This window comes from Lonchura striata, chromosome 2 (genome assembly GCF_050655825.1).
Source record: "Lonchura striata isolate lonStrDom1 chromosome 2, ASM5065582v1, whole genome shotgun sequence".
Taxonomy (NCBI): Eukaryota; Metazoa; Chordata; class Aves; order Passeriformes; family Estrildidae; genus Lonchura; species Lonchura striata.
Window position 1 is genome coordinate 53,546,048 of NC_140704.1, and position 25,798 is coordinate 53,571,845.

The window sequence follows — 25,798 nt, forward strand, 5'->3', positions numbered from 1 at the left end:
TGCACATTCTACATAAGATACAACAAGTGTACGTATGCGTCATTTCTAGAAAAGCATCGTGACATGAATGTATGGAATTCTATAGATTAAATATTACCCTAATGAAACCACTGAACTACCACAGAACCACATCTTTCTTCAGAATGTTATCGCCATCTTTTGCAAAGTCACTCTTTGATACAATGAACTCTCATTTTCACATTTGTTCTTGAATCAGAGATATCTCAATACTAGTAACAGCAATGCAATGTATTTGTGCATAGACATTTTTCATGAATATTTGAAACAAGAGAGATCAAAATGCAAGGTCTCTTTCTGAAAAGAAAAATTACTAGAAAAATGATATTTGTAGTACAACTTCTCCCACCACCCTATAATGCACTTATCATCACACAGTATATCTTAGACTGGGAATCACAAAAACAGCAAGGGGGAAAAGTGATGAAACAACCAAATTCAATAACCATATCAAAAGATATTTAAGCAAAGAAGGAGTATTAATTACCAAGTCCAACATTAAAAATGTAGCCTACACTAATGTCAATGGCAAAATCTCTGAATTTCAAGCTGCAAGATTTCCAAAGGAGGATTCATACACAGATTTGAATCAACTCTCAAACTGGGCACATACCTGGAGAAGGGCTACTGCAAATCAATATGCTAGACACAGAAGCCACCTGTGATACTTGGAGCTGAAATCTGCCAGCTTGGCCAACTTAATTAGTGCCTGTCACTGCACTCACAACTTTATTTGGCAGCAAAAGTCAGACCTCTGTCAAAAACCTCAAGTGTGATGTCCAATTCAATTACTAAAAGGCACATTAAAATCTGGCTTATATTGTTAAGAAATAACAGCGACTTTTTTTTATCTTGGGATTAGAGTCTCCCCAGTCTCTTAAAAGAAAAACATTTTCAGCCTATTCAGTTTCAGCATTCACACTAATAACTTAATTTTCCTTAATAAGCAATCCTGAGACAGAAACTGAGAGCTTAGTAAACTTGTTCTCTACCAAAGAGATATTAAAATAGAACCACTTAATATCTCTACCAAGATATTAAAATACAACCACTTAAAAAAGATTTTAAAAACCCTTCTATTTCTTAACTGTCATTGAGAAGAAATTATCGACTGTAGATTTTTTTTGCACACTCTTCCCTCTACTCTTCATATATATCATTAAGCAGGACAAATCCAGGGTACTTCTGTTACCTATCATCAACAGTGGACAAATTCACTTTAGTTTTGGGACAGTGTAATGCACTGTCTTTCCAGTGATATCAATAGATCCATTCTGCTCACACTGAAAAAGTGATCTTCCCCCTTTCCTCCCATGTGTCTCTCTTCCTTATCCTCCCATGCCAGGAAAGGAAGGAATTCTACTTTTCCTGCTCAAATATCCAATAATCATTTCAGCCATCTGTTTCAATACAAGAAACTCTTCATAGAAGTCCATCTAAATGGCAAACCATTAGAGACTAAGATGATTTATTTTAGTTTAGTGCAGTGTCACTAGTTTCATAAAATAAAAAAAATTACTAAGGATTTGGGAAGTACTATGGCTTACCTATGTAAAAACTCACTCTCTTGCCAATACATTCTATCGCTGCTGACAGACATTAGAACATTCCTTTCATCTCTTTCCTCTTCTTGCAGTTTAAGCTATCCCCTCAAGGAGTATTTGCTTTCTCTAAGATAGATTATAAATTGTATGCAACATGAAAACCTTACACACTTCCTCTACCATCTGTAAGGCTTTTATTTCTACTTCTTAAAAAAGAATTAACTCGAAAACCTTTTATTTGTCTTTTCATTTTGGGTAAATAAACCAGGATTACTTTTCTGTAAGAAATTTTTTTAAAAAAGGATTGCTATTTCCAGATATGTGTAACTAGAGAAGCATTTTTTAATACAGTCAACCAAACATTCAAATCCAGTGAGACCAAATGTGGAATGCAAACTGTGATAAAGAGCAAATGTGGAGCATACACATCCACACACACAAACACCCCCTCTATACATGAAGAAAACATGACCTAATACAGGATTGGTTTCTTTCAAATAATTCTTTTTGCATCCCAGTGTGATTCCAGGATGTGAAAATTAAAATAAATTTTATGGGTCAAATTCTTCTTAACACTACATGTGCTCAAGTCAATTGAAATTGATGACAACTGGATGGAGTGTCAGGGGGTGGAACTGGAACAGAAAATCACAATATCAGGAGAAGTTCTTATAAAATTAGACATGACATAGTACCTTGAATAAAGGAGGAAACCATTCTCAATGTGGCCTGGGGGAAAGAAAAGCAGGGAGAAGCAGAAAATTTGACCCAGTAGTTAACAGATTATCAGATAAGGATCAATTATCAAAACCAAGCCAACTGCAAGATGTTCATTATGGCTCTGGTTGTACTTAACTCCACTACATAAGTCTAATGGAAGGAAAGCCACACCCATTCCTTGTCCGTTTAGAGCTGTAAAGAGGAGAGACTAGTTTATTACTTTTCTATATGATTCTGTATTCTTTGGAAGTACAAAATAGTTATTTAAGACTTCATTATGGCAGAGTTTCATTAAATCTTCAGTACAAATTTCCCTCCTCTTTTGTCTTCTTTTTTTTTTTTTTCTGTTTAAACAGAACTGTTCCTAAAAGAAGCCTTGCAAAATCAAACTAAATCAAAAACAGATTCATGTATTCATGTAGATTATTTAGCAGTAACATTTCTAGCAGTGGGAGTTTGCAAACATTATCAAATTGACATTCATATTATGACAACTGACCAATCAAAACCAGAAGCTATTCTGACACATGTTTTAACCCATCTTTCTGCTACTGGAATGACTATTGTTATTCCAACAAATGTCGTCCTGGTTAAAATTTTATTCATTTGAGTGAAATGTGCAGATGCATCATGTCCTCATCTGAGTTCCGGAACCACTCAGGATGTCATGTAGCATTAATTCAGCAAAAAGGATTAAACATCTAACCTGGAACAGCTATCTTCCCAGCTGTTGGATGATTCATCTCCATCACAAGCCCATTGTGCAGTACCTAGGAAAACAAAACAAAACAAGACAAAACATGTATGTAACATAAAATACAATCAGTTCCTAAATCCAAGAAGAATAAAGTATGTAACATAAAATACAATCAGTTCCTAAATTCAAGAAGAAAAAAAGAGATAAACATTATAATGTTCTTTCACAGACCCTCTGAAAATAAAAGGAACTACAACACAAGTAGTCTGCTTAATGTGTAAAAAAAAAGCTTTCATGTTTGATACTACATTTTATTTGTGCAGCTAAATAAATGCTTCACTAAGACTGTACATCTCTAACATATCTTTAAGCTCTTAAAGTCATCATCAATCATGAGAAATTGAGCTGCAAGCATGTTATACTTTCAACCACCAACAGACAACTGGTACCAACACAGAATGGCTATTAAAACCTTCATACCCTTTCATATTAACCTGCAATATGTACTAAAGGCCTATAGATAAACTATGTTCTCTTGTTTGTTTCTGCACTGTTCGTTTTGAGCTTTGAAGGATCATACTGTGAAATGCTGTCTTAATAGCTTCTACAAACATTTTGGAAAGACTAAATCATTTTGATGTTTTTTCTGTTTTTTTGAGTGGGTATGCCATGCTTCAGGTCCTGTGAATATCTATATGGTATGATTATTCATCACAATTTTCAGATCCTTGTTATTAATCTCAGCCAGGAAACAAGGTGTGATACCAAAATTGTCAAGTAACAGAGAAAATTATATTTATAATAGCAAAATCACTGCTCTTGTTTATATAATTCTGCACCAAAAGCCACTAAACAATATTTATAATTTCTTTACTGATTATTCTTCCATCTTTGTAATATTGTTACCTTAATCATATAATCAGAATTACTAAAAAAAAATCAATAGCCACCCATTAGGCAATTATTTTCATATCCAATGTAACAAGTCTAGAATGTCTTGCCAAATGTATCAGCTATAGAAAATGAAACATGGGGAAAACATTTTAAGTGATCATCTACCTATTGACCTCGTACCATGAGCAACACTAGCAACCTTGGCTATTAATGACAAGTCATGATCTAATTAGTCTTTAAAATTTCATGTTAATAAGATGAGAATTTTCTTATGCAATCTGCACCTTGTTCTGTATTTTTATTACTAGAAATTTTTCTCCTGATACATAATCTGCCTATTAAACATCTTTATTCTTGTCTTTTCCCGAAATGAACACAGAAAACCAATCACTATCTTCTTTATAACATTCTTTCATGTACTGGAAGATTGTAATCACATCCTCCCTCAGTCTGTGCTTTTCTAGACTAAACAAAACTAATTCCTTTAACCATTCTTTCCAGGTCAAATTTTGTGAACCCTTTATCTGTGTAGAATAGTGTGCTTTAAAAATTCCCATTCCTGAACAGGTGGTGTCACAAGGTCAGGTCAGCTTTCTCTTAGCTTGTGGGGTGAACCTATTTAGCTGACATTTAGAAATCCAGATATTTCCAATAATAGATGCTAGTGGAACAATGTCTCTTCACTGGTCTAATTGCTTGGTGGTATACCAAATTGTTAGTTTCTATTTCTGTTTCAGAAGGTTAAAGGCAGATTTGGTAGACATTCAAGTGAGACATCCAGAATTTTTTTTCCAAATGACGGAATTAGAAAATATAATTGCTTTTTAAAATTCATATTTAGAATCTTTCCAGTCATGCCCTTAATCAAACAGTATTGAAAGTTTGGCCTCCTTTCTCCATTTGCTTTCTCTTATTTGCTTTATGAATTTAATTGATTATTTGGGACCTGAATGCAAGAAAACACACTCATTTGAACTTGAAATCCACAGCACGCTCAGGTGAATAAGCAGCTCTTTAGATGGCAAGTTAAAGCAAATACCTAAAAGTGGCCCCAGTTGGTTAAAGAAAAGCATGCAAATTGCCTAGCAGCTACTCAGGGCTCCACAAAAATCACGCTTTTCTCTGTTCTGAGTCTCTAAATTCTTCTTCTCATAAGACAAACCTAAATTTCTTTTAAAATACTTTTTTTGTTAGACTCAATTTCCAGATCCATTTTCTTTACAGAATGAACTACAAACCCCCTGAAGTATCTTTGAGTATCACCACTACTCCTTTTTAAAGACTTGCATAAGATGCAGTCAAGTTTCCTTATTATTTTCATTATTAGTATAGTGTTGAATTTCTCTCTCAGATATATTTTTTACTCAAAAACACTGAGATTTCTATTAATCCTATTTTCTACAATAATTAAGACTATATTTATATACTCAGTTCCAACTTTTCTTTTGAAAAAAATGATCACCAAGAAATGACTGGTCAAAAACTGTGGATGTTTTTCCCTACATCAGCACTACTTTTTAAAATAATTGTGTAATTTTCCATTCCACATATTAGGAATCCCAAAAACTTCACCAACTTCTCATGTGCATTCTTAAAACACAAGGATTACTGCATTCTAGCTTTGGGAGAATGCAACGTCCACATCCTCTACCATCAAGGACAAGGAAAACCAGAGGAAAAGGTAAGAGACACAACTCAATGGCATTCTCCTCCATTGTCTTGTGTAGCTGAAATGGTCACAACATTTCTGATGTGGTAGAGCCCTCTACTGTGTCTGTATTCACCTGAGCTCATAATAAGAAACTGATCAACCGAGAGAACCATGTAAAAGATGATGGCAATCAATTGATCAATTTTTTTTTCCCATATGGCTTATTTTGCAGGGTAGAAATACTATACGGTCTATTACCACATGAGATTTTCTGAATCAAATAATGTTTGGGAGGAATTTTATAGTGAGGTCACTGTAAAGAAATCAGAAGCACAGTCTTCAGTCTTTCAGTAAAAACCTTTTAATATGTACCAGGAACAGTGTGGCCAGCAGGACTAGGGAAATTATTCTTCCCATGTACTCAGCACTGGTGAGGTCACAACTTGAGTTCTGCAGCCAGTTCTGGGTCCCTCAGTTTAGGAAGGACATTGGAACAAGTCTAGAGAAGGGCAACAAGGCTGATAAAGGATCTGGAGCATAAGCCCTGTGAGGAGCAGCTGAGGGAGCTGCGATGGTCAGTCTTGGAGATAAGACCTATAACTACCTGAAAAGAGGCTGCAGTCAGGTGAGGATTGGCCCCTTCTCCCAGGCAGCCAGTGACAGGAGAAGAGAGCAGTCGCAAGCTGCTCCAGGGGAGATTTAGGCTGGTCATTAGGATATATTTCTTCAAAGAAAGGGTGACAAGGTGTTGACATGGGCTGCCCAGGGAGACAGTGGAGCCACCACCCCTAGAGTTGTCTAAGGAAAGACTGAACCTGATATAGGTGACATGATGGTCTTTGGACTTATTATCTCAGAGGTCTTTTTCAACCTAACTGATTGATTCTGAGACACCATTTTATTTTATTCCAAATAAAAACATCACTTCAGCGCTGATGACGCATGTAACTAACCACCCATGACAACACAGTTTCTCTTAGAACTGCCAGCAAAGTTTCAAGTCCTATTCAATTCTACCTATTTCAATTCTACCTATTTCAATTCTACCTAAGGTAAGCTGGCAAATCCCTATCAAAGGAGATACTGGAATCAGAAAATAACAAACCTTGTAGCTCCCACCTCCCTCCTTCCCTGATTCAAATTTTAAAAGTCCTATTTAATGTGGAGCTATGCACTCAAAATATGCATTTGTACAGGTACTACTCTTTCACAGATTTATCTAGAGTTTAGTGAAAAGGATTTTAAGGGCCACAAAGGAAATGATGTAACCATTTTCTCCATATTTTTGTAGCCACAAGATAGCTGGCTGTTGGTAAATGAAATTACCACTCGTGCCTCCAAACCACAAAAAAGTAATAATAGGTTTCCCTGTACATGCTGAACATAGAGCAATGGCCATAATCACCCCCTGAAAAAGTAACAGCACATGTTGTGAAGAAAATACCATATTGGAATTGCATCCCACATACTGAAAGTACTCCTTTCGAAATAAAAATACATCAAGTCATTTGAAATTTGGAAAGGATATTAAATATATCCCCATCTGACACCTGGTTCTGCTTGGTCTTGTATTCCTAGAATGTTGTTGCACAACAGAATGGTTTGCATGTCAGCATGTTTCCTTGCCACTTTTTTTCCTAAGCAGAAATCCCAATATATTCAAGTTCTGTTGCAAAGTTTGAATTTCATCACTTATAACTTTAATATTCTTTTTTCCAAACACAGTTTCTAATATGCAGGGGTCACTTAGAGAAGGTATTAGCTCTCTACTACATCTAAGTATTGTATTATTGAATCACATCTATCTCCACTTTACCTATTTCTATATTTGAAATTTTTTACCATTTCATGAGACAGGACACAATTTAAAGAAAATTTGCTTTCTTAACAAATTTTTGAATGAAAGAAATCTGGATTTGTTGTTTCTGATTTACCTCTTTTCTCCCATTCCCTTATTCTGACACAGTGAACACTGTATGTTATAGTCTCTTAGGTCCCTAGCACCTAGTCTGTGATACTATATGAATATACACAGGAAAATTACAGTTCACTGGAATGCCCCTGTTCTCTACTGCTGCTTTCTTCTAGGCCAGTGTCTAGGTTTAGAAGAAGGAAACAGACTGTTTCCTTCACCAAACTTTTTGGGTTTTTTGTGAATGTGAGGTGATGGCTTTGACAAAGTCCTTATGTCACAGCTTTATAGCTATTTCCTACTATATGCTGTAGACAATATTACTTCTTATTGATATACCTGTGTGGAGTTGCGTTATTTGTATGTTTTATTATCCCTGTATTATGTATTGGTTTATTCCTTTGTACCCCCGTGTGCAACTTGGTTTATCCCCAGTTTTCCCGCCTTGTCCTCCCTTCCCGCCTTCCCAGTATCTATCCATCACCCCGAAAGAGGCATTTTACCCCCCCCGGGTGCCTTGTCTATCACTCAGTGCCCCTTCCCATCCATCCAGAAGCTTCTACTCAGGGCACCGGGTGACTGGGCGAGGACCTGGGGCTCCCCCCATATCCTTCCCCCATTGGACCCCACCATATCCCCCCATCCCGGAGCCACCCCCTATCCCTATCCCCATTGGTCATTGGATACCCCTCCCTTACAGTTTATAAGCCAGTGCAAGCACCTTGTGCTTGTTCCTGTTGGCTGGCACCGTTCTAGGATATTTGGCCCCGTTGGGCTACAATAAACTCGGACTTAGCCCCCAGCAGGATCCGCTCTTCATTTACCACCGCGAGGCTTGCTAGCGCTGCCCGGAACCCACAAAGGCACTCTCCAAACCCCAGCTGGGAGCGGCGGAGGGTGCCTCCATCGCCCGCCCTCACCCCACAAGAGCTAGCCGGGGCTGAGAGAAAAGGGATTTGGGGCGGGAGCGCGGCGTACCTGGTAATGCATTTTGAGGCCTGATTAATACATCTTTATCCTGATCCATGTTAAATATTAAAATACTTCACACTTTTCTGCTGCATCTCTTGTCCAACTACAGAACACCTCACCTAGATTCCCTCTTGGTTATCAGAATTTAATTTCCTTACTTTTTCATCTTTTGTCTAAAGCCTAACAGTGGTTCTACAAACTAGCTATTGGCTTTTCAATATTGAATTTAGGTTTTACAGTAGCCATGACTTTAATCCAAAAAGGTGCATTCTGATACAAGAGTTAAGAGCTTCTAACCTGCATTCTGCTATGTCACTTAAGAAGTTCCATTTGCATACTCTAGAACTAAATGTTTCAAAAGGCAATCGCTGACTAAGAGTGATGAGAAATTGCTTCCCTTACACTCTATCCCAGTGTGACCTTTGACCATCTGAAGGCAGTTGAATTCACCCATTATTACTACTTCATTTGGCTTAGAGGAAACTTTTACCTCCTTCAACGTTTTGGACTCAATATCCGTTTCTTGATTAGAAGGCTCAACAGTACAGCCCTAATATAGCTCCCCCAGCTCTATGACCTAATCCATCCATCCTGTTCAGTTTACAGCAGATATTACACTTTCCTGTTGATTTTTGTCATTCCAGTTTTCTTCAGTAATGGCTACTATGTCAAGATCCTTCTTCTTAGCCAAGAATTTCAAATGATCTTTTTTATTCTTACTCAGCTTGTGTTGGTATAAAGATAAGTATAGGTTTTGTATACATTTGGGGAAGCAGAGAGTTGGCCAGATCATTTTTTATTTAACTCTAAAATTTGACACTGTATTACCTTTCCAGAATTTCTCCTCTTTCCGTTTTCCTGCACATTTGATTCTTGTCCTGTACACTTTTTGTATGACTGACATCACTACCAGATGTTTTAAAATGGTGTGAGCCTTCATATATCAGCGTTTTCTCAACTCCTGCATGAGACCACACTCATTAGTTTCCTGCACCAGCAATCTATTCTTACTACTGTTCTAGATAAGTCCTTCCACTGAGTTTCTTCTCTGCAAAGCTCTCGCTAAGTATCCCAATGGAGATGATATTTGTCATGCATAAACTGAAATATCAAAAATCTGAAATTATGAAACCTACACATTAGACTAAAATTAGACCTCAGTTCAGAAAGGAGCATAAAGTTGGTGAAAGTGGGTAAGTTTCCAGGATTATTTTAGTGGTTTGTAATACTGGAACAGAATATACCTACCACAGTGACCTCTTCTCAGGCACCCTATGAAAATCTGTTCTTCACAGACTCACCATCTTCCACTCTGGGAGTCTACTCAGTAAACTGTTTCTGGGGCCTATATGACCAGGCAATTACAGCTTTTAGTAATTCAATTTCCTAAATAATCTTTCAAATTCATAACCAAAGTAAGATATAATCTTGATCCTGAGAATAATTCTCATTTTAATGTTTTGTTTCCCCCAGTACCTCCTCCTACAAAATCAAAAAGTAAAAAGTTCTTAGTGCTAAATCAGCCATAGTATAATTAATGCAGAGAAGAGACATTAGACAATTGAAAAATATTAAACAATGGAAACCTTTTCTGACAGAGCAGAAACACCTTTGCCACTGTCTAATCATCAACACATACTTATTTTTAGAAAAATTACTAAATTTATTTATACCTTACAGTCTAAGTAAATATGACACAGCTGCTAAATAAGTCTATACAAATCTCCTATGTTTTCATCAAATATATTGAAAAGTAATGAGAGTAAAATAAGGTACTCTTATTCTAATAGTAGACCATATTACAGCAAAGAATCAGGTTTTTAACTCTTGTGGAGAAAGAAGTATTCCCAGGGGGTTTATTAGCATGTGATATGTTTAATATTTATCATTAATAGTAAGGAGATTAAGAGAATAAAGATTTATAGCTTGGGCCAAAATATACAAAAATGCATGGATACAAGTCTGTATTTAATTGCATATATTCTCTGATTTTCAAGGTTGCAGACCTGACCCTGACTTCAAGGGGCTGTCTGGGTGCTTAAAAATCAGGTTCCTTCCCTCAGATCATCAAAAATAGTTCCCTGACAACTTCTTACACCATCAGTCTGGAGACGTGGCAGAGGAAATAATCTGTCCTTATTTGTAAAATATACATATATTTTTCAGATGTTCTTTTTCCCTGAGAACTGATGTGATTGTAAAACCATACTTTTGGTGGGTTTGAATGTGTAAATTCACAGAAATATTTTAGCAGAGATGGTTGGCTGTACTGCTATTTGGACATAAGACCTGGCTCATGCTGGTAGGGGTGTGGCTATATTCAAAGCACTGGCTCTGTGATCAAAGAGTCTGTCTCCAGCTGCAGCATAGCTTTCCTAACATTGATAACTCCACACCGATCACCTGGTGCTACAGAAACAGATTGATTTTATTAATGCAACAGTCTGAAATACTGAAATTTTTCCTTGTTTCAATCAGAATTGCCAGTAATTTTCTGCTAGCAATAGTGTTAAAAATTACTGGCTTTTGATAATATTTTTTCTACTCTGGATTATTACAAATACTGTATTCAGCCTTTAAATGTTATGTTTGTAGTTTCTTTTAATAAAAAGCATGGAAAAGCCTAATTACAATTAATTTTTAAAGATGCAAGTGAATATAAAAATTAAGAAGGGTATCCCAGACTGTACATAGATTAAATTATTTTGGTGTCCAGAATGTCACATGAAAGGCTTTATTTTATTTTATTTTATTTTATTTTATTTTATTTTATTTTATTTTATTTTATTTTAATTTATTTTATTTTATTTTATTTTATATTTATTTTATTTTATTTTATTTTATTTTATTTTATTTCATTGTGATTTACCTCTTATATCAAACAGCAACAAAATAAGTTTCAAGATATTTTCTCTTGTGGAAATTGACTTGTTAACAAAATGCAAGTGTATTTCCTAACTTAGTATACTGATAATAAGCTAGGACTGCCACTCCTTCAAGCACTGTGTGCCATAAGTGGAAGACTAGTGGGGAAAAAAAACCAAGAACTTTTCCACTGCCATTGTTTTCATAACAACTCTGTGGATGTTGTTACATCCCTGTTTATTCATCAGGGATCATATACGGACCTGCCTATGGAGCTGGAGATGATGAAGAGAAAATTCTGATAGAGTTTTGGATAACTGGGATTTTTCAGAAGTCACTTTTTGCCATCTGGTATTGAAATAAGTCACATGCAGATGCAACTTTGGATTGAAAAATGACTGAGGTATTTGTCCACCATGTAAGGGAATTGTTATTTCAAAATGTACAAGCCTCAAAAATTCACAAATATCAGACCATTAGTGGGCATAGGAACCATTAAACAACAGCATTGCAACATTATGCTAAAATATCACTTGATTTCGGATGGTCCTTGGGAGTCTCACTTGTTTTGCCAAATACAATGTACATAATCAGTATATATTTTCTGACCTTACATGCCACACTGAGTTCCCAAGAGCCTTCTTTTAAGTACTCCATCCATCTTTCATCTGCCATGTAAGTGTTATGGTTTATTTATACATCATTGTTTCATTAGTGCTGGTCTGTCAGCTCAGAGTACTTAACCTTTCCCAGGACTGCAAAATGTACTCATCCTTGGAGGAATGCCTCTTAACAGAGGCACCTGCTTACCATTGTAAAGGACATCCAGATGAGACCATCTCCCTGCACTCCCTCGGTCTACTGCAGGCACAGATTCACCACACTTCTCATAAGTGGTTTATTCTGGCATAATCTTGCACTGACCTTATAGCCCTTTAGAAAAGGAACTGTGACTGTGGTTTGAAACACAGCATTTTAAATTAAGTCAAAGGAATTCTGGATAGCAACATGTGCAGACAACCCTGGTAAACTGTATAGATGCTGTTGAGTGTTGCTAGATGTCCTGAGCAGTCAAAGGAACTTTCATCAACAGAAACTCTGGCAAATGGAGATTTTTCCTGATTTATACTCTGCCTCATTAACATTAACCTTTGTAACAAATCCACTTAAAATAGAGAACTCCTAGCCATGCCTACACCACAGAACTGGGATTCAAGAATACTAGGTGCAAGATGTATATGGAGAAGGTGAAGAGTAAGTTCCCATTTTGTATCAGTATCTTCAACTCCTTTCCAGTAGTTCAGTATTTAACTACTGCCATCTACTTTTCCATCATTAGCATTTAGTTATTAATTTTATTTCCCAACTATAAAATTTCTCTCCTAGTTTCAGTAAAGCAAAAAGAAACTAAAGCCAGGAAGGTATTTCAAGGCTATGAGTGTTAACAAAAAAGAGGTGATTTCTTTCAGAAACAATAATCATTTTTTAAAAAAGCATGGTTTTGAAAATACTACATTTCATAGTTATTTAGTCACTAATGTGCATTTGATGCTCTGTAAGAATTTAATGGAAGAAGCAAATGGTATGTGAATACTCCATATGCAATTGTGAGCAAAAATACAACACTAGTTTTTAAATATGCTGCTTTCCAATGAACTTTGTCTAACAAGTTGTTAGAGAAGCTGAGATACTAAGATGGAAATGGAAAAAGGAAAATATAAAGGGCAGATTTTTCCACTTAAAATCTTAAAACAAATTTTCACAAACGCAGACACAAATTAGTTCACCAGGGTGTTTTAGGGATAGATTTTTATCCCACACTCATTTTTGGTTTTGTTTTTGTTTTGTCTGGGATGGTCACTGCCCAGCCCCCAAAACTTCCTGGCTCTGGAAGTTTTGCGATAGGCAAGAGCCAGCCTGGGATTTCCTATGAGAACTGGGGGGAGAGAGGTGGTTGCTTTCTTCCAGTGAGGTGAGTCCTCTCCACAGCCACACACTGGGATCTCTCTGACGAGAAATACTTCTTGCCATGTGGATTTTTGCCCAATTTTCATGTTCTTTTCCTTCGGCACTGTGCCTGGAGCTTACTGACTTGCTTCTCTGCTGCTTGGGAGACCAGAGCCAGTGCTGCTGCGCTGGGACCTGTGAGCACCCCACTGCCCACCAGCAACTGCCCCCTCTGCAGAGCCCGAGCCTGAGATCAGCCACCACGGGCGAGCTACCCAGGGGAGCAATTCCCGGCTCAACCCTGCTGTTCTCTGCTGCTGCTTCAGGGCTTCTTGCTACACTGTAACCCGACAACCAGCCACCCAGAAGCTTCTGGCAGGGCCCAGAGTTTTCTGCTACACTTTGTTTGCCAAACCAGATGTGCGCACCTCTGCCATTCCAGCTTGCTGCTTCCAAGGTTTCCCACTGCAGTACATTCAGGTTCCCAAGAGGCACTGTAGAGTTGTGTTTGCACTGTATATGCCCTCATAATGGTTTGTCCCTCCATATCTTCCCAGCTTTCCCATCACTACCTATATGTCCATCAAACCCCAACCCATGCCCCTGCCTCCTCCCAGGTGATGTGTCCATCACCTGGTGACCCTTCCCCTTTGTCCAGATCTTTCTGGCAGGGTCACCAGGTAACTGGACCCTGGATGGGACTCCTCCCCAACCCCCTCCTCAGTGGTCACTCTGAGGCCTTGCCCCCCGAGAGCCGCTCCCATGTCCTTCCCCCATTGGCTGCTCGGGTTTCCCCGACCCCCTATATCTGGCTGGTCTGGGTGGGGCCCTCTCTCTCTTCCTTTGGATGCCCTTCGAGGTCAGATGTGACCTGGGATTTCTCCAGGCCCCCATTAAACTTTGGAACTAATCCTGAGGGAGAGCGCCTCTTTCCTTTGCTTGTGGGACCAGCTCGTCTTTGGACTCACGTGGGAACTTCTCCAAGCTCCCTGGGATCCAAGGAGAAGTTCCTTGCCTCTGCCCAACTCACCCAACTGCCCAGCTGGCCAGGCTCCACAGGGGTCTGTTCCCGTGGATTAGAGGGGGAGACGCAGCAAGGCACTGAGACTGGCTTCCCCCATCAGTTTGCAAAGGAAAGCCCCTTCTCTCTCTGCAGCTCCTTGGAGGGATGGCTGAGCTCGCACCGTAACACCCCTGCAGCCGCGGGGGAATCACCGCACCCTCCCTGCCCGGCCGGGAGCCACCAGCGCCCCTGCTGGCTGTGGCCGAAACTGCACCCAAGGGGAAGTGCCGCAGCCGAGTGAAGGCTGTCACTGGGCTCCTGCTTCTGTTTGTTGTGCTGCCATTGTGGTTGGATTTTGCCTTGTTATACATATACAATACCAGTAAAGAACTGTTATTCCTTTTCCCGTATCTTTGCCTGAAAGCCCCTTAATTTCAAAGTTATAATAATTCAGAGGAAAGAGGCTCATATTTTCCATTCCAAGGGAGATTCCTGCCTCCCTTGGCCGACACCTGTCTTTCACACCAAGATAGTGAGTAAATTCATATCTTCAAACATTGAAAGTTATATTTGTCTCTTCAGCTTTATGTTAAGGATTTCTTCTCTACCTCAGCAGTGACACCTGTTGCATAATATTACTTAAGGCAATACTAGGATGTGATAGCAATAGTGTCACTGACAGTAATGATGGAAGAGCATTTTTCCTAAACATGCAAATGTAAGTAGATGAGCAATGTAATTGAAAAAGTATTTTTTATGTTCTTAACCATGTCAAAGCCTACATAATACCATTAATTACAACACTTCACTGTATATGAGTTTATTTGAAGCAGGTTGCACAACTGGTCGCGTCAAGCCATAAGCGCTATTCTGAAAATTTGCTTTGTATAAGACCTTCTTTTCTATTGAATGCTATTTAAGGAGATAATTAAAATGACAGGCAATCAAACTATTAAAATATAGAGAGGGGTGACATCTAATAAAATGAAATAAAAATACTTTAATAAAAGCTATTGTCTTCAGCTTGTAGCTGCTTTGTGAGACTAGCTCCAACCTTAGCTCAATTTAAGTACAATACAAAAGCTTCAAAATATCATTTTTTGACTCTTCTAATTTAAATGCTAGTACATCATACAGTATGTATTTCCTACAAATGGAAAATTTATTTAATAAACTCCAGTTCTGCAAAAGGACTCTTTTTCCAGAACTACTATGGGCTACTAAATGTCTTCAAGACCATACTATTCCATGCACAGCATAAGAAGTTTGTGTAGATAATACCACTTGAGTATCAAAGCAAGAATTTTCTATACTTTCCAGGAAAAAAGAAGTTCAGTAAATAATTCTGTTGCAACAAAATTAAATACAATTTTGCTGGTAAATGAAACCAGTCCATTACTATCATCATGCAAGATATTCTGAAGTTATTGTCATTTTTCCAGTTGATCACCTCCTGTTCAAGAAAACTGTTGGGAGATATTAACATTAAAAAATGCTTAGTGCTTCAGATCAAAACAGAAAGTACTGTTTGATATGTTAAGCTAGTTTGAAAACAGTATTGTACAACAACTCAAGCATTACATAATTTTAACTCATATATATTTTAGGAGAATGTCACAGGATACTTTTAAAAAAGGAAGGCATTCTTTCTTTGTATCTTATTTATATGTGTATAAATATTATATACAGTGGAGTGCATAAAACCAGTTTCTTTTTGTTGTAATTAATTGCTCCAAACTCCTGTTTTCTCAGGTATTTAATTAGTCTGAAGTTTTCTTTCCGCACTACTCTGCTTATCTGATGTCAACCAAATGCAGAGCTTGAAAGAGATATTTAAAAGGCAGGTGATAAAAGGCCTTTTTTTCCCTTAACTGAGACACATGAATGTTAAGATAATAATAACTAAGGTAGGATGCAAGTCCCAAACCTAGAAGAATCTAAGTAACTGTTAGAAGTGTGTCTTTAATTTTGTGAGTTCAAATTTACAGTATTTGGGGTTTATGCCAACCAGAAAACAAAGCAGCAAACAAAGGATGTGCATTGGAAGCCACAAAATTTGACTTACAATAAAGGGAAGATCAAAGGAGGTGACTACTTCTGTGCTAAGTAAGAGCCATATAACCAATAAGGATGGAATGGAATGGAATGGAATGGAATAGAAATAGAATAGAAATAGAAATAGAAATAGAAATAGAAATAGAAATAGAAATAGAAATAGAATAGAATAGAATAGAATAGAATAGAATAGAATAGAATAGAATAGAATAGAATAGAATAGAATAGGTGGAAGAGACCTACAATGATTATCATGTCCCACCACCTGAGCATTTCAGGGTCGACCAAAGTTAAAGCATGGTTTTAGAGGACCTGTCCAAATGCCTTTTCAGCACTGACATGGGCTGGGCAGGGTCAGGGGGAGGCATCAACCACCTCTCCAGGAGGCCTATTCCAGATTTTGGCCACCCTCTGGGTCATGAAATGTTTCTTCATATCAAGTCCAAATCTCCCCTAATGGATGTAACTTTGAGCCATTCCCCATGTGTCCTTACACTGAGAGACTGAAAAGAGCTCAGCACCTCCCTTTCCCCTTCCTCAGGAAGCTGTTAGGGAGCAGTGAGGTCACCTCTCAGCTTCCTCTTCTCCAAACCAGACAAGCCCAGTGCCCTCAGGAGCTCCTCAGAGGACATTCCTAGCAGCATCAGTGCCCTTCTCTTGATGTGTTAGAGTCACATAAGAAATATTTAAACATATTAAAATATTTAAGCATTAGAAACAGTTATTGGAGATAAGGAACAAGAAGTTAGGGAGAAGCACTACTATATAAAATCACAATTTATACAGGAAAAACAATTTTCATTTTCTGCTGCTAAAATCTACCTGTCCTTTTTAGACGGACAGAAATTTTAAGGCTAAAACTAAGTAAAAACATAGAAAATGCACTACATAAAACAATCTTGTCTTATCACAATACAGAAGGATTTTTCAGTGGTGTGATTCACCTCTAGTATCTAGGTTCTGAGATCATTTCTTCACAAAAATATATAAACTGGATTCCCGTAGACAGACTTTTCTTTTTTTCCATGGAAAAAATAATCTGTATACCTGCAAACATTTTTCTCACTCATTCAATGCCACCGTTAATTTGGATAAACAGAAGAAACAAAATCATTCCAACATGTCCTTATCCTTTATTTTGATTGTATAAATGAAGAAATATTCTTTTGGCAAAACTAAAAGTTCTGGGCTTTTTTCATGTATTCTTTAGTCTTCTGAATACAGCTGCCAGTATTCAACAGAAAGCTGATTTTTGAAAGATGATTATTGTTGACCTGACTCAGCCCATCCTCCAGTTACAGAAAACCAGAAATTACCAAAACACAGCTGCCACGTAAAATTAATTGACAGTTATTACTGATAGGGACTGCAATGGAATATGTAACCCGGTAAATTAGCAAAGACAATCAAAGGAAGGATTTTTTATTTTAAAAAAATGAACTCATATTGTGGGATTTCTTCTCTGCCACGCATGTATAGAATGATTTTGGAAATGAACCAAATGACCCATATTCACTTCACTTACCATTAAACCCTTGACTGAGGATTACTAGACGGTAAACACATTTCCCCCATATGGCAACAGAGAAAGACACAGTGTTAGGTGCATAATCATCCAGAGGGTGATTATGACTCTGATAATTGACTACAATTATCATTACTATAATTATGACATTACTCCGCTAATGATCTTACAATTAGAATGTAAATACCTCAAAAATCTCATGTAAATGCTTGGTTTAGTACTGAGATGTATCCAAGACTGTGTTATCAGTTTCTCATCTGAAAAATGTGGAAAATAATATTTCCAAAATTTTTCAGAAGAATAAAAGGCACATGGGACACTGAAAGATACAGAAAGGATACTGTGTTGGCCTGGTTTTAGTTCACTGGACATTAGTCATCTGCTTTCTGATTTACAGCAGCAGAGGTGAGACAGGCTGCCAAAATGAATTTTCACTATATAACAAAATCCTCAGTGTTTCTGGGATTCACTGGCACTGCTTCCATGTATCCATTGACACAGATGTTCCTTATCAGTTGTTTCCTTTTTATATTTAATAGAATATTCACAGGCTTAGAGTCAATACTCTGTGGGTTGACGGAAAAAGAAGTGATGCATTCAGAAAAAGTGCCCTGCATAAGTGGTGTCTAATATGTTAAAGGACAGTTCAGATGTGTGTAAATCCAGTTTTCCCTTTCAGCACTGACAAATGCTAAATCTTCAGTCAAGCTCTACTTACAGGCAGTTGACAGTTGGGACCTGCCTGCTTTCTCCCTTAATCCATTAACACATACTTGAAGTGAAAAGAGATACTCCATCTCCAGAAAAAATCCGGAGTTTTTCAACAGGCCTCATGGAGATATAGCTTACTTATTTGTCTTGCATAAACACATCACTCAAGAAGACATCAAAGAAAACAGAGCTGTCATAAATCTGAATCTTGCTTTTTTATTGGTATTATTATTGCTCAACTATTCAAGGTGATGAAGTCTTGGTGAACTTCATGAAGCTAAATCATGCTAAGCTAGGACCATTTTCATAGTTAAGAAACATGGTGCCAACACAAAAAATTATTTAAATTGTTCCATGTATGTAACTGACATTCAAATGTAGCTACAAGATATTTATCTTATATTTAACTTTTGTTTGATTACTAAATTGTAGGTGTTTAATTTTGATTGCAGTCTTTTAAGGAAAAAAAGTAAATTAGTTAGAATCCAGCCTGCTTTCTCTGAGTTAGCTTCACAATGGGAACCACAGCATAGTACATTTGCTTTATAGACCTAAAATGCTTAATTCCTACTGTAAGTGGGAATAAATTTACAAGAAGATATATATTTCTGGTGATCTTTACAAGGAGCTGTGTAAGACTACCTGTGGTTGTTTGTGGATTAGCTAGCAAGAAAACAGATTCTGCTTCTACTGATGCAAACAAGGCACAGCAAAACCCAAAATATGTTGGGAGACTATTCAGCCAATTTTTCATTTTAGCCCATTAATGACAAATTAACAGGATGGACATTTATAGTTGTCTCTTCCAAAATTGGAGTACTAAATACATTTTGTCCATTATCATTCATCTAGTTAGGTGTAAGTTCTAAGAGACAGGCTAAAGGCATCCTTCAGGTATGTAGAATGTTTCCTTTGCACGACTATGCTAGTGATGTTGAACCAATATGATAGTGTCATGGAAGCTGCCTGAATCTTTCTCCTGAAACTTTTCTGTTTGCTAAAGCTGTCAGAGTTTGAAACTGGTTTTAAGTTCAGAAACAACTGATATTTCAAATTTGTAATAAAATAGCAGGCTTTAAAATATTTAGTGCTTTAAAACCATCTATTTTATCTTATAAAATAAGTGTAACCACAGAATTATTTCAGATGCAAACAGTGAACACAGGAACCCCTTCAGAACTACTTCTTAGTCCAATTCTTATTCTCATAGTAAATTACTAAGAGGAACCCAACAGCAAAAAAAGTCTTCTTTTTATACCAGTATAAAAGGTTCTGTTTTATTTTTCAAATTTACAAAACAGCACTATTTTTAATGGATTATAGTCAAGAAAAATGTTATTGCTGTATTTTGAAATCATATTAATATACAGTAAAACACACAACGCACAATAGTTCATCCACCTTGTACTACTGTGCAGTACTCAGATGTCTTGAGAATTGTATGTTTCTTTTGCTCTGCAAATTAATTTAAGAACAACAGGGGAACCATATGTTAAAATTTGATGGTTGTGATCAAATGACAATAGAGATCAGTTGACTTTCCTTTTAACTTTGTAAATATGTCTCCAAAATGCTTCCCAAAATCATCACAAAGACTAATGAAAGTATCTATCACATGCAAAGACAGAAGAGTAGAAATCCGCAATTAAAATTACTATCAATAATGCTGTCAAGGAAGAAATGTAATACAAAAAAAAAAAAAAAAAAAAAAAAAGAAAACTACTAAAACTTCAACTCAAAAAAGCAATAGTATAAGTCACACTTAAAAATTAAGAAAAGCTAGTCCTAATAAAAAAAAATTGTCCCTATTAGCTTTAACTTCTCTTTATTGTGTCACTGAATAGAAGCTTCAGATTATGATATTTTTTTAACATTTTTCTTAATCTTTGAATATGATTAAGAAACCCTAAATGCTTCAGAATCCTATCTTCTGCTTCTATGTACTGGTAGCTCAAAGTAAGAATTATTTTTAGTTTTAATTGATGATGATGGAAGAATCCTCTTCCTCTCACTAGAGATATGACAGCAGACAAAGTGTTAGGTGTATAGTCCTCATAGCATAAAGTGCTTTTTGGTGTCTTGTTTTAAATTCTGGTTATAATGAAGGGCAAACATGAGTGTTGTTTTCTGATCAAGATGCCAGCAATCTGAGCAGAAGAGTTCAACTCCATCACTTTTAAATACACTGGTTGATTAATGGATTCTAGCAGACATAAAATTGTTTCTGGGATACTCTTAAAAATTTCTTGAGACTTCTTATATAGCTAATTGTGTATCCTTTATGCAGAGTTTCAGATACATAGTTTTATGTAAAATGTACTTTTAAGTTGCATTTCAGCCTTGAAAAAGGATTAGTAGAGCCATCATTCTCAGTATTCATTCCCTCAGCAATCTGAAAAGTCAATAAAAGATCTGTGTCATTCTGCAGGACTGAAACACTGAGGTTCGCTGGCAGCAGTTGACTGTGACACACAGTGGGTGAGCAAGTGGCTCATGGGTTGGGCACAAAGGGTGACAGTGAATGGGGTGACATCAGACTGGAGAGAGACCTGTCACTAGTGGAATTCCATCCTTGGCCCTGTACTCTTCAACATCTTCATAAATGACGTGGACACAGGACTGGAAGGGATACTAAGTAAATTGGCCAGTGGCATTAAATTGGGAGGAGCTGTTGACTCCCTCAAAGGCAGAGAGGTCCTGCAGAGAGACATGGGCAAATTAGAGGGCTGGGAAATCAGTAACCATATGAACAAACACAAGTGCTAAATTCTGCACCTGGGAGGGGGCAACCCTGAATGTGTGGGCAGACTGGGAAATGAGAGGCTGGAAAGGAAAGGAATGAGAGGCACCGAGGAAAGGGACCTGGGGGTCCTGGTTAATGGCAAATTAGATATGAGTCAGCAGTGCCATGGCAGCCAAGAGGGCCAGCCGTGTCCTGGGTGCATCAGGCACAGCATCATCAGCTGAGCAAGGGAGGGGATTGTGCCACTCTGCTCTGCACTGAGTCCTGTGTGCAGTTTTGGGTGCCACAATATAAGAAAGATAAAAAGCTATTAGAGAGCATCCAAAGGAGGATATGAAGATGGAGAATGGTGTGGTGGGGGAACCATTGAAGGAGTGGCTGATGTAATTTTTATTGTTCAATTTGGAGAAGAGGAGGCTGAGGGGAAACCTCATAGCAATCTACAGCTTTCTCATGAGGGGAAGCAAAGAGGCAGGCACTTCTCTATAGTGACACGTGACAAAATCCAAAGGAATGGAAAGAAGTTGTGTCAGGGGAGGTTTAGGTCAGATATTAGGAAAAGGTTTTTCACCCAGAGGATGACTGGGCACTGGAAGAGGCTCCCCAGGAAGCACCAAACTTGACAGAGTCCAGGAAGTGTTCAGACAATGCTCTCAGACACATGGTGTGACTCTTGGGATGTCATGTGCACAGAGCCAGGACTTGGAGTTCGATGATCCTGGTGGGTCCCTTCCAACTCAAGATATTCTATGATTCTAACTAAGATGGCACTCTCTGAGGGACAGAACAAGGATCCAGAAGAGCAGACATCCCCATGACTTCTGATTGTGCTTCTGCCTGCTAATAGTTTTATGTGCTAACATGATAAGGTCATGAAGAAAGTCTATGATTGCTCAGAAAAGGTTGTTCAAGTTGTTTACTTCTCTTAGAGGAGAAGTGTCAAAATAATAAATAAGGGGAAAAATAATCTGAAATTATGAGACTAATAAGCAATTACTACATTCTTTCTAAATGTTTTGACATTCAAATATTCTATAAGAAAAAGCCCAAAATCAAGTCTTCTTGTCCAAGATCAATTTCAATAAAATAAGGATTTATCAAATCACAGTGCTTTGCCTATTTGCTTCACTCCTTAAGTTAATTTCACTGTGGAGAATGAAAGTCCTAATTATGGAAACTCTTGAACAGACAGTGTATATACATGTTTTTTAACACTTTCCATTGCCATACATGCATGAAAATCTGACTGCAATTCAACTTCTTTAGGAAGGATAGTACTTGTGCTAATGTGGCCTAATTAATAAGAACTAGAATTGACTTTGTTATCTCTTGATTCCATCAATATTTGGAAGGTTTTCTAAAGCACTGAGGAGATTTGAATGGAGGGACTAGGAAAAGAGTAAAAAATGAAGCAGGCACATGGTTTTCATTTGGGGTGGAGGGAGACTGTTATGAAATTTACTTGACTGCTTCAGGCAATATTGGAGTATTAAATGGAAACTGGCTGAACCTTAGCTTCCAGTTTATAAAGAGCATTCACTCTATAAAGTTTCCTTATAGCACCTTTTTACATAATGAGCTTTAACTAAATTCTGTCAGCACAGAAAGTGGTTCATATGGTTTAAGATGTGTCTTACTTAAGGAATTCAGAAGATTTTCCTTTCAAAGGCAGAAAAGAGCTTTAAAGGATGGCTTGACTTTTGAAGTGGTAGAAGATGTTGTACCTATCCAATTTCTCATGTTTTCAGCTACAGGCTTGAAAAAAATCTATGTCAGGATGTTGATCTTGCCAGATGCAATTATCTTTCACCTGATTACTCCTATGCTGTTTTCCATAACTCTCAGCCCCTCAAGAAAGTGTGAATTTTCCCAATAGCTTTACAATTGCTATGAAAAACAGGAAGGACAAAATACATACATTTATGCCATTTATATTTCATTTTCTTACTTTTCAAGATATTCCTTTACTTCTGTTCTGGGCTAAGAAAGAAATTATCAATAATGGTCATTTCTGACATGTCCTTTACTTATCAAGGTGGCTGTCTTTCCTTTTCTTTCTGTTTTCTTGACCTTCAAGAACTTCCTGCAGCCTCAATCCAGCAAAAACACTAGTTATGAGGAAAAAAAAAAAAGAAGCATTAGGATTTATCTGCCCTACAAAAATCAAGTATTCATTTGAACTTTTCAAAGGATTTTCCTTGTAAGCAATATTCAAATGAAATACTTTAAAATGTTTCAGGACAATGTAATTTGATTGAGAAATCTATTAATGTCTTTAGAAAGGCAAGGAAAGGCTATAGAAATGTAAAATATAGACAAATGTATACTTTGATTTGCATTTAATCAATACATATGTCATAATGCAGCAGAAGTTAAAATTCTGTTTGAACAAAGGAGTTGTCCAATGCAAACAGGTGATAAGTGAAGATGGCATCAGCCAAAGAACATGATACTGACACATGTATTAATCTGTTTATTTGTAATTTTGCAGCCAGAATTATCCCCTTGAAGTCCATACACAATGAACAATTTTTTTGGCATACTAACTCAAAGGGGAAAGAATCAATTTTACTAGTGTAATATAAAATGTGATATTTATACTGTTTTCCGGTTGTAATCAGCACTGTCTGATGTGCAAGTAATTTGTTGAATGCCAAAGACATTCATGTCTGGCTAACAGCTGTTGGCTGATTTTGCTGAAAGCTGTGTGTCAGAACAGGAATCTGTTTGTGGTAAAATGGTTCGTGCAGGAAGGTAGGCAGCCTGCTTCCACATACTGTGCTAATGATGCCTCTTCACAGCAACCACATTTTCCATTTTGGAGCCTCGCTCTAAGTCATCCTGAAGTCTCCACTGGGAAAGCATGGGGGAAAGAGGGTATCTCCTCACCTCAAAGCCTCAGTTCCCAAATTCATTTATTTACCAAAATGAAAACAAGATGAAAATAGCTCTATCAGCTAAATTAGTAATTGTTTATATTAAGCAAACTAATAGCCATACTTTATCTTTCTTTCCCAAAGATCTCAATACTGTTTGCTCTAGATAAACAAGCCTCAGATGATGTTAAGTATAGCCTGCTCCAAATATTATACTGGCTTATGAAGAGACAGTGAAAGGAAGGGATATGAAACAGAAGAATGAGCTGCCATGTGTGCTGCTTTACAGAAACCATGAAAGAGAGCTCTAGCACTAGATCACTAGCTGAATCACAGCTCCTCTGGCAACCCTTTAAATGAGGTGGGGATCAGCATGCAGGATAGAAAAACTCAGCAAAGATGAGCCTGACCACTTCCCAGTTCAACTGCAGCTGCTGAAATTGAAAGAGAAGTACCAACAACAAACCCACTAATGCTTTTGTCTAGCCCTTTCCCCTGATGGCCAACCTGGACCAGTGATGAAGGAAACACTCATATAATCATCGTGGCAGGTGAGCTGCTTTGTGCCCTTCAAGAATGTCCCTGTAACATAGTGCAATGCAGCCCTCAACTCCATGACAGAGGCCACACAGGAACTACATGGCACAAGCTGGGAACAATCCCAGGTTTCCCAGTAGAGACCTAACTCTTGATCATAAGACTATACTTTCTTTTTCCTCAAGCCTTTATTTTATTTTCAGTAATGTAACAGATTCTAATCCCCTCATAACCCCATTAAAGTTCTGCATGCCAGTCCCTTGCCCATCATCAGCAGACCGCCCTGCAGGCCTGAAACCACTTCAGATGGCAATTTTTCAAGCCACGCTAATCAAAATGAAATATCTTTCAATTAATTATCCATCTACAACCTGCATTCCAATCCCACTCCATAATTGACAATTACTTGGCCATTCTTCCTCACAAAGCCTGGAGTAAATTGGATAATTTTAGCATTTGTTTTATTTTGACTGTTCCTAAATTTAACGTGGGAAACTCTTTGCACCCACTCCCCCTTCCTGTTTTGGTAAAACAAGTTAGTTAGAACTGATGTCTTCATAATTAAAGTTTCAACAACACATCAGGAAGGACTTTGGCTCAGCTATTTATTGATCTCATTATTACAAAATTATGTGGTTGTAGCTATATCTAGTACTTTATACTTTTTCTTGGACTTTAGGAGGTACTAAACATATTCAAAGTATCATATTTAATATAAAAAAAAACATACTAAGACTTCTGCTTCAATTTCTTCCAGACCAACATGTTGCAAAGTATTTCCCGGTTCAGATTAAACACACATGAGAACATTTGCACTTATGGTTAGGAATCAGTTCTTGACCTTCTAAACTTGTATTGTTCCCTGATGAACACTCTGGTTCTAATTCTCTAAAAGGCCATGACCTGGTGTGTATCCAAGGTCAATTAAAATGAAGTCCTTAAAGCTTTTTCATATGAATTCTAACATGTTTTCTAAGAATTATAGTCTCAGAATTAACCCTCTGCTGTTTAATATTTTTTATTATGAGTTTTGGATTGCTCTGAGCAGCTGAGTGTGATGTATTTTTTTATCATTATTTCCCTGCATAAAGCAGCCCTTATGGCTTATCACCTTCCTTTTTATCACTG

General features: G+C 37.4%; 1 protein-coding gene across 2 annotated transcripts in view; it reads right to left on the bottom strand.

Moving 5' to 3' along the window:
• Window positions 1-25,798, bottom strand: part of SUGCT (succinyl-CoA:glutarate-CoA transferase) — a 392,399-nt gene that overhangs the window by 48,752 nt on the left and 317,849 nt on the right. For both annotated transcript variants that reach the window (XM_085570470.1, XM_031503930.3), the window contains one exon: window positions 2,989-3,052. In XM_085570470.1, the coding sequence (XP_085426596.1) occupies window positions 3,031-3,052 (22 nt within the window). In that variant the 3' untranslated portion in view covers window positions 2,989-3,030. The remainder of the gene's footprint in view (window positions 1-2,988; window positions 3,053-25,798) is intronic.